Raw genomic sequence first — 12,231 nt, forward strand, 5'->3', positions numbered from 1 at the left:
TGAGGAGAAACACGAGGTGACCGGGATGGTTCTCGCAGGGAAAAGGTGATAATCTGATAAACACTAAGTTTTCCAGAGCTAATCTCATCAGCACGCCCAGACAGCACTTGAATGATCCCCCTGGGTCTGCTATGCTGTTGGCTGTTACCACACAGCAAACCGATCAGGCCCTCTCACTTACTAGCGCTTTGCCTGGCCGAGGATTTACACTTTCGTGTACATGGAGACGGGTGTTTCTGTGGACCGCAGAAAGAATTCTCGCCCATCTTCAAAGTCCCTGTACCACACATGCAGCCGGGGAACGCCAACCTCCTCTCCTGTTTCTAGAACCATCACAGGTCCACAGGGCTCTGGAAGATGCTTGGTTGGGCGACCGGCTCTTGATTTCAGGTCCGGGCATGATCTCAGGGTCGTGGCATGGAGCCCTGTCTAGGGGCTCTGCACTCAGCGGGGAGCTGCTCTCCCTCCCTCTCGGCCCCTCCCCTGCTTGCACGTGCGCACGTGCTCTCTCTCCCTCAAATGAATAAATCAATCTTAAAAAAAAAACTTAATCTGTAAATTGAGTGTAAGTTAAGTAACGAAAAGGGATAATAACTTGCCCACAGTGGTATTTTGAGGATTAAGACAATGCAGGTAAATGCATGTTTAAGCATTGCAATGTTCAGATAAAGTATAATTTTGTATTATTATTGTCTAAAGTCATCTACATTTGCATTGATAAAAATAAAGCGCCGTGGACGTGTTGACTGGAATTACATCAACAGCAGATAAATTCAGCCATTCTGGCAAAACCTAACATACAGCCAGTCTATATCAATAAGAACAGTAAAAAATATAAATGCATCTTACTGCAATTTTACTCTGTTCTCAGAAAATGTGTTATAACCTTATAGCCCTCATTTCTGTCCGCTCCGTAACAATCCTGTGAGAACTATACCATGGACCCATTTCACAGATGGGGCTTATTAAGTCAGGGAGCCTCTGAGTCATAGACTTTCAGCAGCAGACCTAACCAGAGCATCAGTCTTTCTCCATGCTCCCAGGCTAGTGTGCCTTCACTCAGGGGCATAAAAATTGGAATTTCAAGTATGAACTGAATTTAAAGAAATACATTCACAAAGGAAGGAAGTGGAGGAAGGGAGAGGGGGAAAAGAAGTCAGGCAATTAGAGAGAGAATGAAGGGAGAAGTCAGGGGAGGAGAAAGGGAGGGAAAGGCAGAGTGGAAAGGAAATTAAAGGAAGAATGTTTTGCACGCTTTTTAGCAACTAAAGAAAAATTCTACCTTCTTAGAGATATTATGTATTCATTTTGGTGATTATCAGAACCAAAAAAAGTTTAAATCAAGCCTTGAATATTCACTCACACAGTCACCATTTGATAAAACCTACATTTTATAAAAATCTGGAAGGAGAAGTAGTGGTTTTTGTTTCAATTTTTTAAAAAATTTTCTACATGACATATTTCTCTTTAAGATGTTAATCAGAATGTTCTTGTTTTGACACATCTTTTCTAAATCTCTCTTATGAAATGTGACAGTATAATCCAGTCAGTGGATAGTGTCGGTCTTCCTCGGGAGAGAATCACCTACGTGCTTCACCACCAAGAACAGATGCCCGCGATGCCCACAGCGGGAAGGAGAGCCCACGTGCCATCGATAACGCATGAACACAAAACCTGAATAACCGCCACTCCCTCTTCAGTACCACACAAGCAGAACATGATTGCAACTGCTTTTAATGCCTGGGATACAATTATAAATTGTATAATTAAAAAGAGCTTACATTAAAATCAGAAAGGCTACTCTATAAGGGTTATACTTGAGTGTCATCTCTTTTTCTTAAGATTTTAATTTTTAATGTTTTTAAATTTTTTAAAGATTTTATTTATTGGAGAGAGAGAACACCTGTGTGATTGGGGGAGGGGCAGAAGAAGAGAGAGAGAGAATCTCAAGCAGACTCCCCACTGAGCACAGAGCCCCACGCAGGGCTCACTCTCAGGACCCTGAGACCATGACCTGAGCCGAAACCCAGAGTTGATCGCTTAACTGACGGAGCCACCCAGGCGCCCCTAAGATTTTAATTTTTTACAGCAGTTTCAGATTCACAGCAAAACTGAGAGGAAGGTACAGATATCTCCCACACACCCCTGTCCCACTCGTGCATAGCCTTCCCCACTATTAATACTCCCCACCAGAATGATGACATTTGTCACAGTTGAACCTACATGGACATGTCACCATCACCCCAAGTCCATGGTGTACATCAGGGCTCACTCTGGGTGTTGTACATTCTGGGGGTTTAGACACATGTGTAATGACACACGTCTATCACTGTAAAATCATACAAGGCAGTTTCAATGCCCTAAAAATCCTGAGCTCCACCTCCTCGTCCCTCCCCCCACCAGCCCAGGCAACCAGGGATCTTTTTACCGTCTCCATCATTTTGCTTTTTCCAGAATGTCAAATACTAGAATCATACGGTATGTATCCTTTTCCGATCGGCTTCGTTCACTCAGTATTATGCATTTAAGGTTACAGGCAGTTACAGGACCCTTAAGAAAGTTAAGAAAGAACTTTGCCTTAGATCTTACCTAACATTCAATTTGCCTACTGCCACGGACTAAACTGCGTTCCTCCAAATTCGTATGTGGAGGCTCTCAATGTGACTCTTTGGAGATGGGGTCTTAAGGAGGTAATAAAGGTTAAAGGAGGTCATAGGGCTGGGGCCCTGATCCCATAGGCTTGGCCCACTTACAGGAGACACCAGACTGTTCGTCCCTCGTTCCTCTCTCTGTCTCTGTCTCTGTTCCCCCCCCCCCCACTCGAGGACACAGGGAGAAAGCAGCCAGGAAGAGGACCTTCATCAGAAACCTTACCAGCTGGCACTTCAAGTCTCCAGAACTGTGAAAAAGAAACTTCTGCTGCCTCGGCCACCCAGTTTGTAGTATTTTGTCACAGTAGCCCAAGCTGACAAACACACCCACTGAAATTTAAAAGTGTCTCAAAATTACAAAAAATATTTATTAGTCATTTTGAAATAACAAAAATTAATGAAACTAAAATTAAATCTTGAAAAGATGGTCTTAGAAAAATCTAGCTAAGATGTCTTTAATATATTCGAAATTAGATAGAGTGAAACAAACCAGTTTCAAGGATAACTCTGTCATTTATAAAACATGAAGCGGGTAAAAATCATTTTTTCTCTAGGGAAATACACTAATTTCTATAACCCCAAGCTCGTCAAAGTGATCCCCCGTAACCTGGGCACTGTGGCGTGCGCACACACACACACACACCCACACCACAGATACTTTTCATAAGTGACTCTCAGTGACTGATTTTCCTTTCTTCTTGTTATGCAAAATGTTTGGATTTTTGAAGGAACCAAAAAGCATACCCTACATAATAATCGAAATGAGGACTAAAGACAGAACTGGAAATATTCGGGGATTAGCATACTGGCTGAGCTTGTATTCCTGCTGTAGAAGTCAAGATAGATATAAAATTCACATCCTTGTACAACACAATAGCTGCTACGTTTGTTAATGGTCAGTACAATATCATAACAGTTTATATGTGGGAATTTAAAAAACTACTAACCTGTGCATTCATCAATTTTTCTTCGAATGGAAATTCATAGGCGTTTGGTTTTGAAATGTTGGATTTTAAAGCATGACGTAATAAGCAGGCGTGCAGTAAAGGTGTACTTACCTGCTCAGGTTTGCTAGGGTCATTCACGGTAGCATTTTCAGGGATGCTGTCTTGAGACTGTCGCTTGCATAGACCTTTTGTGGCATCTTTGAACATAATGTCTTTCTCCAACATACTGTCTTGCTTGGCAATTGGCAACACCAGGGGACTGCTACAGAAAATAATCAATACTATAATTAGTTTTCTGCTAACATCGCCATATTAATCAAAAATGACCACAACAGGACGGCTCAGTTACAGAAAGTTGTTTTATTCAGATAAGAAAGCATTTCTCGACACGGAGGGGAAAAAAAAACAATCAATGGGGAATTGGTCAACTTTTCTATTAGTTCTCACTTTCATTCAATTTCAACTTTAAAAGAAAAACATTCACTTCAACTTGAGAAGAAAATGTTTACAAATGTGTATATGACTGTAGGAGGCAAATCAATCAGCAATTTATAAGCTCAGGTTGAACACATGACTGAACTAAGCAAGATATTTAAATGTGAAAGTGAATTGCAAACAAGTGAAGGCACAAATTATACAATTAATTAAACTATTGTTCATATACAACTTAAAATATGTTATGGAATCATGGGCAATATTTAGAGTTTGTAACGAAACAATAACGGGGCATTAAAGAAGAATCATGTGCTCAAGGATTCCAATATTACAGACAATAACCCTTCCTTCATTACAGCTCAAACTAGGCAAAAAAATAAAAGCTACTTCATATTTTTTGTTGTTCCATAGACATCACTGCCAAAAGAAAGCCATTATTGTGTGATGTCCATAAAAAATAAGCACCGTCTAAAGGTTTAATTTGCATTGTAACACTTTATGATAGTAAGATTTAAACATGCATTTCCCTAAACGTTACCATACGAGCAGAAATTCATACATATTTAATCAAGTGTGATACATATAAACGTAATTATTTCATGCATTCTACAATAGCACTTGTGATTCTAATTAATGCTTAAAGGTACTTTTTGGTTTTTTCAAAAAATTCAGGTTTATTAAGGTATCACTCACATACGGTAAAACTCACTTTGTGTGGCTGCTCACGTACTGTAGATGTCTGTGTCGGATATATGTGTAGTTGTACACGGTTAAATACATACGTGTGCGTGTAACCCACGTAACCGGTGATACACGGCATTTCTATCACTCCCAGCCATCTCTTTGGGCCTGCTCTGGGGAACCCACTGTCTCCACTAGCCTCCTGCCCCTTGCAACCACTGGTAACTATTTCTTTCACTATAGTTTTGCCTTTTCTAAAACGTCATATGAAAGGGATCATAAAGCATGTAGCTGTTTATATCCGCCTTCATTGACTTAACATCATGTATTTAGCTCATTCATGCTGCTCTGTAGACAATGGTTTGGGTTTGGTGCTGAGTGGTAGTCTGCTGGAGAACGTACTACACTCGGGCTATCCATGCAGCAGACATTTGCGTTTGTCCAGCTGATGTCAAGTGGAAATGAAGCTTCTGTCCACATCTGTGTGCAGGTGTTTGGGCAGACACGCTTCCATTTATCTCGGTTAAAAACCTAGAAGAAATTCCAAGCTGATTCCAAAGCAGTGCCCCCACCAGCAGTGCGTGGGCATTTCACTTGCTCCTCCTCCTTGCCAATACCTCTCTCTCCGCTTAAAGCCATTCTAGTAGGGAAGTTAGAGGCTTCTCACTGTGGTTTCAATTTGCATTTTAATGTGCTTATTCAACATAAAAATCTCTCCTCTGGTAAAATGTGAGTTCAAATCTTTGTTGCCAGAATATTGACTTTATAAATTCTGGTTTCAAGTCCTCTGGCAGGTACATATGTGGCAGATATTTTCTCCCAGTCTATGTCTTATCTTTTCATTTTCTTTACAGTGTGTTTCAAAACACATTTTTTTTCCATCTATGCCTTGGGCTTCTTGCGTCTTATCTAAGAATTCTTTTCCTAACCCAAGTTCAAAAAAGGTTTTCTCCTAGGTTTCATTCCAGAAATTTTATAGTTTCATGCTTTACATTTGGGTCTGTGACGCATCGTCAGTGGTTTTTGCATATGGTGCTATGTACGGGTCGGGCTTTGTTATGTTTTCATATGGCCGTCCAAATGTTTCAGCATCATTTTTGAAAAGAACATCTCTCCCCAGCCCATTATCTAGGATACCTTTGTTAAGATTCAATTGACCATATATGTGTGGGTCTATCTGGGGATGCTTCCTTGTGTTCCGTTGATAGAATAGTCGAGTCTTACACCAATATTACATTTCTTGATTAATGTCCTTGCACAGTAAGACTTGAAATCAAGTACTTTGACTCTTCCTGTTTTGTTTTCTTTTGTTTTGGCTATTCAAGATCATTAGCACTTTCATATAGATTTTAAAATCTATTTGTCAATTTTTATCAACATGACTACTGGGTCTCTCTCTGATTAGCGTTCTGCTCAGCTGATAAATGAACTTGGGGAGAATTGACATATTCACAATGTTGAATTCTGTCATCCATAAGCACAGTACATTTCGCCATTTAGTTTGATCATTAACTTCTCTCAGTATTTTGTAACTTCTGGCATTCAAGTTTTGCAAATAATTTGTTAGATTTATTCTGATGTTTTTATGCCATTACAAATGAATGTTTTATCAACCTCCTGTAGCTGTATATAGAAATGCAAAGAGAGAGTAATGTGAAGGGCTTCTTCCAGTAACCACAAGGTCTCACTGTTTGCAGCCCATCTCTGGGCCTTATCTTCCCTCTGTACCACAGAGTTTAGGAAAGTGGAGAAAATAAGACGTAAATGGGCTACATTAGTGCAGGGTTGAGGGAAAGGCCTGAGGAAGAGCTAAAGAACGTATTCACAGAAACGTGAGGTCAGTTTTACTTCCCTTGAGCTCTGGATGATGTTTTACTCAGTGAGGAGATTCTGAGGTGGGTGAGAAGGCAGCCTGATGGGACAGCAGGGGAGGGCAGCTGTGACGAGTGTGTGTCTGTCAGAAAGCTGCGCCTGGGCTTCCCGGGCAAGTGACAGAAGCATTCTCTAAAACCAATCTGTAAAGGAGGCCTCTACGGAGGGCCTTCTAGCAGAATGCACACAAGGGGCTTAGCACGGTGACTACAGCATTAAGCAGGCAACAAAAGTGGTTACTTATATGGGTCCAGCACTGCGAAGCTTCAAGGATTGTGTTCTATTTACAAACTAACAGGTTAGCTAGTCACTATTTCATGGAGAGGCGCGGAAGACAAGAGATTGATTCCCGGATCGGAGACAGAAGACTTCATGACTCACGGCGCACACAGTATCCAGAGGCTCGTGTCTGACCGTGTCCCATGGTGGCTAGGAGGGGCCGACACAGGGAAAGTACACGGACGCCTACTCATGCAGTGTGTTGTGTTGTGGGAGAGAAACCTGGTCAGGAGGCAAGTACTTTCTGGAACAAGCAGCAAATGCTGCACCAGCAGCAGGAGAGCCAGTGCCCCTCCCCTGGCGTTTGCTCTGTGGTCTCCGTGAGCGACCTGACGGCCTGTATGACTAAGTACATGTGCTTTGCAGTCTGACACACTGAGCAACAACGGAGAGGGTGCTCAAGGCCATGGCAGACTATCCCTCCCAATAGTATGGTTACCAATTTTAAAAATTCACTGTAAAATGAGAATGCTTTTAATACTTATAAAAATTTCATATCCAGACCTGCTTGAGTACCATTGAGTGATAAGGTATTCATAACTCCAAAGAGGCCTTATTTCCTCCACGAGCAACTATGAAACGATGCCTGCTGCCCTAACTTGTATTCCCCATTCCCAGAGCTCCCAAGGTGCGTCCTATGCTTCTCTGACATGAGAACCCTTCAAATATTTGAAGACCATTGCAGTTTCCCTCTATTTTCTATAAGGTGAATGGACCACCTATAAAACACTGTAATAATTATATGGAATTCAATGCATGATAATCTCCATTCTAAGTACTCTATACATATTAACTCATATGAACAACATTATAAGGAATATCTAATTTCCTACCTATTTTATAGGTGACAGAGAGGGAGAGAGAAAGAAGAATGGGCTGTGGACACACAGGAAGGCAGGACTGGAGGTGGGACCTGAGATGCAGAGCTTGTGTTCTTAACCACCAGTCACCATGCCCGCATCCAAAATCCACCTCACACCAACCAAAATATTTCCTTACTGATCTACCCTTGAATGTCAATCACCTCTTTTCTTCTGCTTTGTCAGGACGTCTTCAAAGAAAAACTACAGAGAGGTTTTGCATATACCGTACCAGGTGTTTTGAGGATAAAGCGATGAAGAAAGCAGTGGTTTGACTAGTCAGGTAGAAACAACATAAAATCACCATTTATAAAGGATTTCTAAAAGGAAGAAGCAGAGTTGACTAAAATAGCTAAAATACTCCTTTCCTATCTCAAATCTAATCACAGCACTAATAGCAGGATCTATTCTATTCCCAGCTGACAGGGACACTGGGAGAGAAGATTGATCTAGGAAATACAGTGACTCCATCCTGAGTCAGGTTTTGTTTTGTTTTAAGAGAGGAAGAGAGAGGGTGGGGAGGGGCAGAGGGAGAGGGAGAGAGAATCTTAGGCAGGCTCCATGCCCAGCGTGGAGCCCAACACAAGGCTCGATCTCACGACCCTGAGATCATGACCTGCGCCAAAATCAAGAGTGAGATGCTTAACTGACTGAGCCACCCAGGCTCCCCTAAGTCAGTTTTTACCTCAAGTTGACAACCATCTGACCCCATAAGCCTTCAAAATCTCTGGGCCACATGTCACTTTTGCAAATGTGGGGGTTAGACGAGACAGTATCTAAGTGTATGCCAAGCCCTACAGATCTATGATGCTACCACATAATCCCTCTTCACACACTTTCTCAGCTGTGTCTTTAAAAGAATCACTTATACACTCAATAAAATCACATGTAATATCATAGCTCTATTACTAACAATAACTGTAAGTAGCTAGTTAAAAATACTCATATAAGAAAAAAAATGATTCTAAATAATACAGTTGGATCGAATGGCAACATATTTGTCATACACATATTTTCTGTAAGAAAATACAAAACACATAGCTTGGCTGATGGCACGTGATAATGTTTTAAAGGCCTATGGAACAGCTGCTCTTTAGGTTTCTTCCCCACTTTTAAAATGAAATACATTTCATCCATAATCATCGTGATTAACAACAGCAATCATGTAAGATAACTCCTACATATTTAAATTTTCACCAATTATCCATTTGTACACTATGAACATGTATTAAAATGCTATTTTTCCAGAAAAAAGCAATAATTCTTTTTTTTTTTTTTTAAAGATTTTATTTATTTATTCGACAGAGATAGAGACAGCCAGCGAGAGAGGGAACACAAGCAGGGGGAGTGGGAGAGGAAGAAGCAGGTTCATAGCGGAGGAGCCTGATGTGGGGCTCGATCCCATAACGCTGGGATCACGCCCTGAGCCGAAGGCAGACGCCCAACCGCTGTGCCACCCAGGCGCCCCAAAAGCAATAATTCTTAAGTGATCATTGCTATTTATTTCAATACTCATTAAATGTTTATCAACCATGACAAAATATTTGATATGAGATTAATTAAAAAAATAAGATGCAGTTATATAGAGAGAACAAGAACTCAATAAAGAAAAAGAAACACATAAAAGAAGAAATAGACCAAGTTAATAGTAGTTTCATCAAAACCATGGACTACTGATGAAAATGGATTCATCTTAGCTAAACTTTGGACAGGCTTCTCCCCAACTCTAGACTACTGCCCTCTCTTTTCTTAGAGAGCTTACTTCAGAGAACTTTCCATTGTAATTTCCTCCTTTGTCCTTCTGGGATGTAAATATTCTACAATGCCCTCAACATCTTTCTCCAGGACCTGGGAGCCATTCTGTTGGAATGTAACCATCAGGACTGATAGAGGGAGCCCCAGTCTTCTGATCTCTGCGGGAGGGGAAGAGCCTCACTTCCTAAAGCACCAACTAGCAAACTCTGGATGGCCTCCTCATAAGGACCAGCCTTCCTGCTAACATCCCCCAGGCTTTACCACCAGCTTATCCCAGAATTTAAAAGCTCTCTGAGTCAAGTTCACCTCTCTCCCTGTATTGCAATCGTCCTGAATAAAGTCTTCCTTCCATCTTTGACTTTTCTGGTATAATTTTTCTTTGACATTAACGAGTGAGTTTTTTTCATGCTTCTACATGTTTTTCTGCATTTTCCAAATTTTCCTCCATGAGAAAAATTTTGATTACATTAAAAAATTATTAGGAATAGAAATTTATCAGTGAAAAACAGAAAAAAAATAGGATTGAAAAGAGTATATTTTCTAAAAGAAGGCTTTGGTAAGGCAGATTCCACAAACATAGAGAAAATGAAAAGCAATCATCCAAGGACAGTTTAGATTAAACTGGGGATAGATCGCTTTAACCCGACCGTGGACAAAACTGCACGGACTATACCAGCAGACAATCAATTTCTGAACTCTGCTGGATTTATTCAACACTTGCTCATTTCTATAAACATAAAAGGCATTTCATGCAGAGCAAATGTGCCTGTAGGAACTGAGATTTTATTTCTGAAAATGGAAACAGGAATGTAATAAAATAAAACTAACAAAGGTGACAATTATTGCCCATTATGATGACAGCAACTCTAGAAAACCATAGAAAACAAGCCAAATTGACTATATTGGGATATATTAGGCCAACAAAGAAAAAAATTGAACCCAAACAAATGTGAACAAATGGCATGTGTGACTCGGTTATTTTGGCAGTAAAGTAATGGACTGAATAGATAGTTCTCAATTTTAATCCTAAAAACGCAGCTTCATAAATCATTTACTATGAGGAATTTGGGTTTTTCTGCATCTACAAAATAATGATCTAAAGCTTAATTTTGAATGAAACTATTCTTGGAGAGCTTTGAGTTAATTGCTATCTTTGTCCCCCCAAAAAATGACTTCAGTTTTTGTAATAAAAAAAAATACATTAAAAAAAAAACACTTCGGGGGCGCCTGGGTGGCACAGCGGTTAAGCGTCTGCCTTCGGCTCAGGGCGTGATCCCGGCGTTGTGGGATCGAGCCCCACATCAGGCTCCTCCGCTATGAGCCTGCTTCTTCCTCTCCCACTCCCCCTGCTTGTGTTCCCTCTCTCTCGCTGGCTGTCTCTATCTCTGTCAAATAAATAAATAAAAATCTTTAAAAATAAAAAAAAACACTTCGGTAAAATATTACTTGTGTTTAAAAAACAAAAGTGTCAGGTGTCTGGGTGGCTCAGCCAGTTAAGCCTCTGACTTTTTTTCAGTTCAGGTCTTGATCTCACAGTCCTTAGTTCAAGCGCCATGTTGGGACCCATGCTAGGTGTGGCACCTACTTTGAAAAAAAAAAAGTCAATGTGTCTCTTGCAGTTGAATTGAAAATGACACTGTTTTTAAGACATTTTCTATTCATCTAGTAGTTCTCAACAGGTATCTGCAAAGAACCTTTTAAAGTCTAATTTAAAATAAGGTGAATGCAGCAGCGCTGTGAATATATGAAGAGAGCTTCTGCATATGCTACGTTATACTATGAGAAGTGACTGTCTAGCATATATATATTTTTCTGAATAGGTATTTAATGAATGATATTTGTATGAAACAACATTATCATTATACATTTGAGTCAAGGAAATACTTAATAATCTGCATTTTCAGATATCTTTAGTAAGAAAATTTGATAGAATTTGGTAAAACTTAAGTTACCCGAGCAAGCACCATAACACACACGCATGTGCACACACAGTATATAATATAAAAAAGTGAAAAAAACCCTGTGCGTATTTTGGTGGTAGACGGAATAAGCTTATTCTACCTTCTTGGAAAGATAGTGAGTTCCCATCTCTGGAGCAGTTTCAACTGTAGGAAAAGAACATGAATAGACATGGTGATATCTACCCCCTCCCTCTACCTTCCCCCTAAGCCAAGTCTAGTTCTCGACGAACTTTGGAAGATCAACTAGTTCTTCAACCACGTTTGAGGGATAGTGTAAAAATGGTTTAAAATTGGAAATCAGATTAAATGATTCTCAAGGTTTCATGACGTCCCTGTATTGTGTGACATTTCTCTCTGTCCCCCTCTGGACCACAGAATTCATTCCTAAATTCACAAGGAACCGATGGACTGCTTTATCGAGAATTTGTAACACGAGGCTTTTTCCAAAGACTGAAGAATCCAGGGCTGGGAGTCTGGTCCGACTTTATCTCAGGTGATGTTATTTTACTGCAAAATGGTCACGGAAGCTGCGCTGATTTTGAAAATGGTCAGGTCATTCCGGGTCAAGAGTAAATGTACAAGAACAATGGCTCACGGGAATAACCAGACAGGTGGTGTTCAGCCATCAGGAAACAGGAAATGAATGGCTGCAGCACACACAACCGTGCCTAAGGCTCTAAGAGTAAAAATGCACTTTTCAGGATTGCTTATCCAAGCATTCTGGTCTAAGTTACTAGGAGCCAATTTCTGTAAAGAACGCCCCCAGGTGTGGTGTTGAGGCATGGGTCAA

General features: G+C 40.5%; 1 protein-coding gene across 2 annotated transcripts in view; it reads right to left on the reverse strand.

Moving 5' to 3' along the window:
* MYO16 (myosin XVI) overlaps nt 1-12,231 on the reverse strand; it is a 580,200-nt gene that overhangs the window by 298,528 nt on the left and 269,441 nt on the right. For both annotated transcript variants that reach the window (XM_045772942.2, XM_087864977.1), the window contains exon 10: nt 3,710-3,860. In XM_045772942.2, the coding sequence (XP_045628898.2) occupies nt 3,710-3,860 (151 nt within the window). The remainder of the gene's footprint in view (nt 1-3,709; nt 3,861-12,231) is intronic.

This window comes from Ursus americanus, chromosome 10 (genome assembly GCF_024610735.1).
Source record: "Ursus americanus isolate L20-20 chromosome 10, mUrsAme1.1.p, whole genome shotgun sequence".
Classification (NCBI taxonomy): domain Eukaryota; kingdom Metazoa; phylum Chordata; class Mammalia; order Carnivora; family Ursidae; genus Ursus; species Ursus americanus.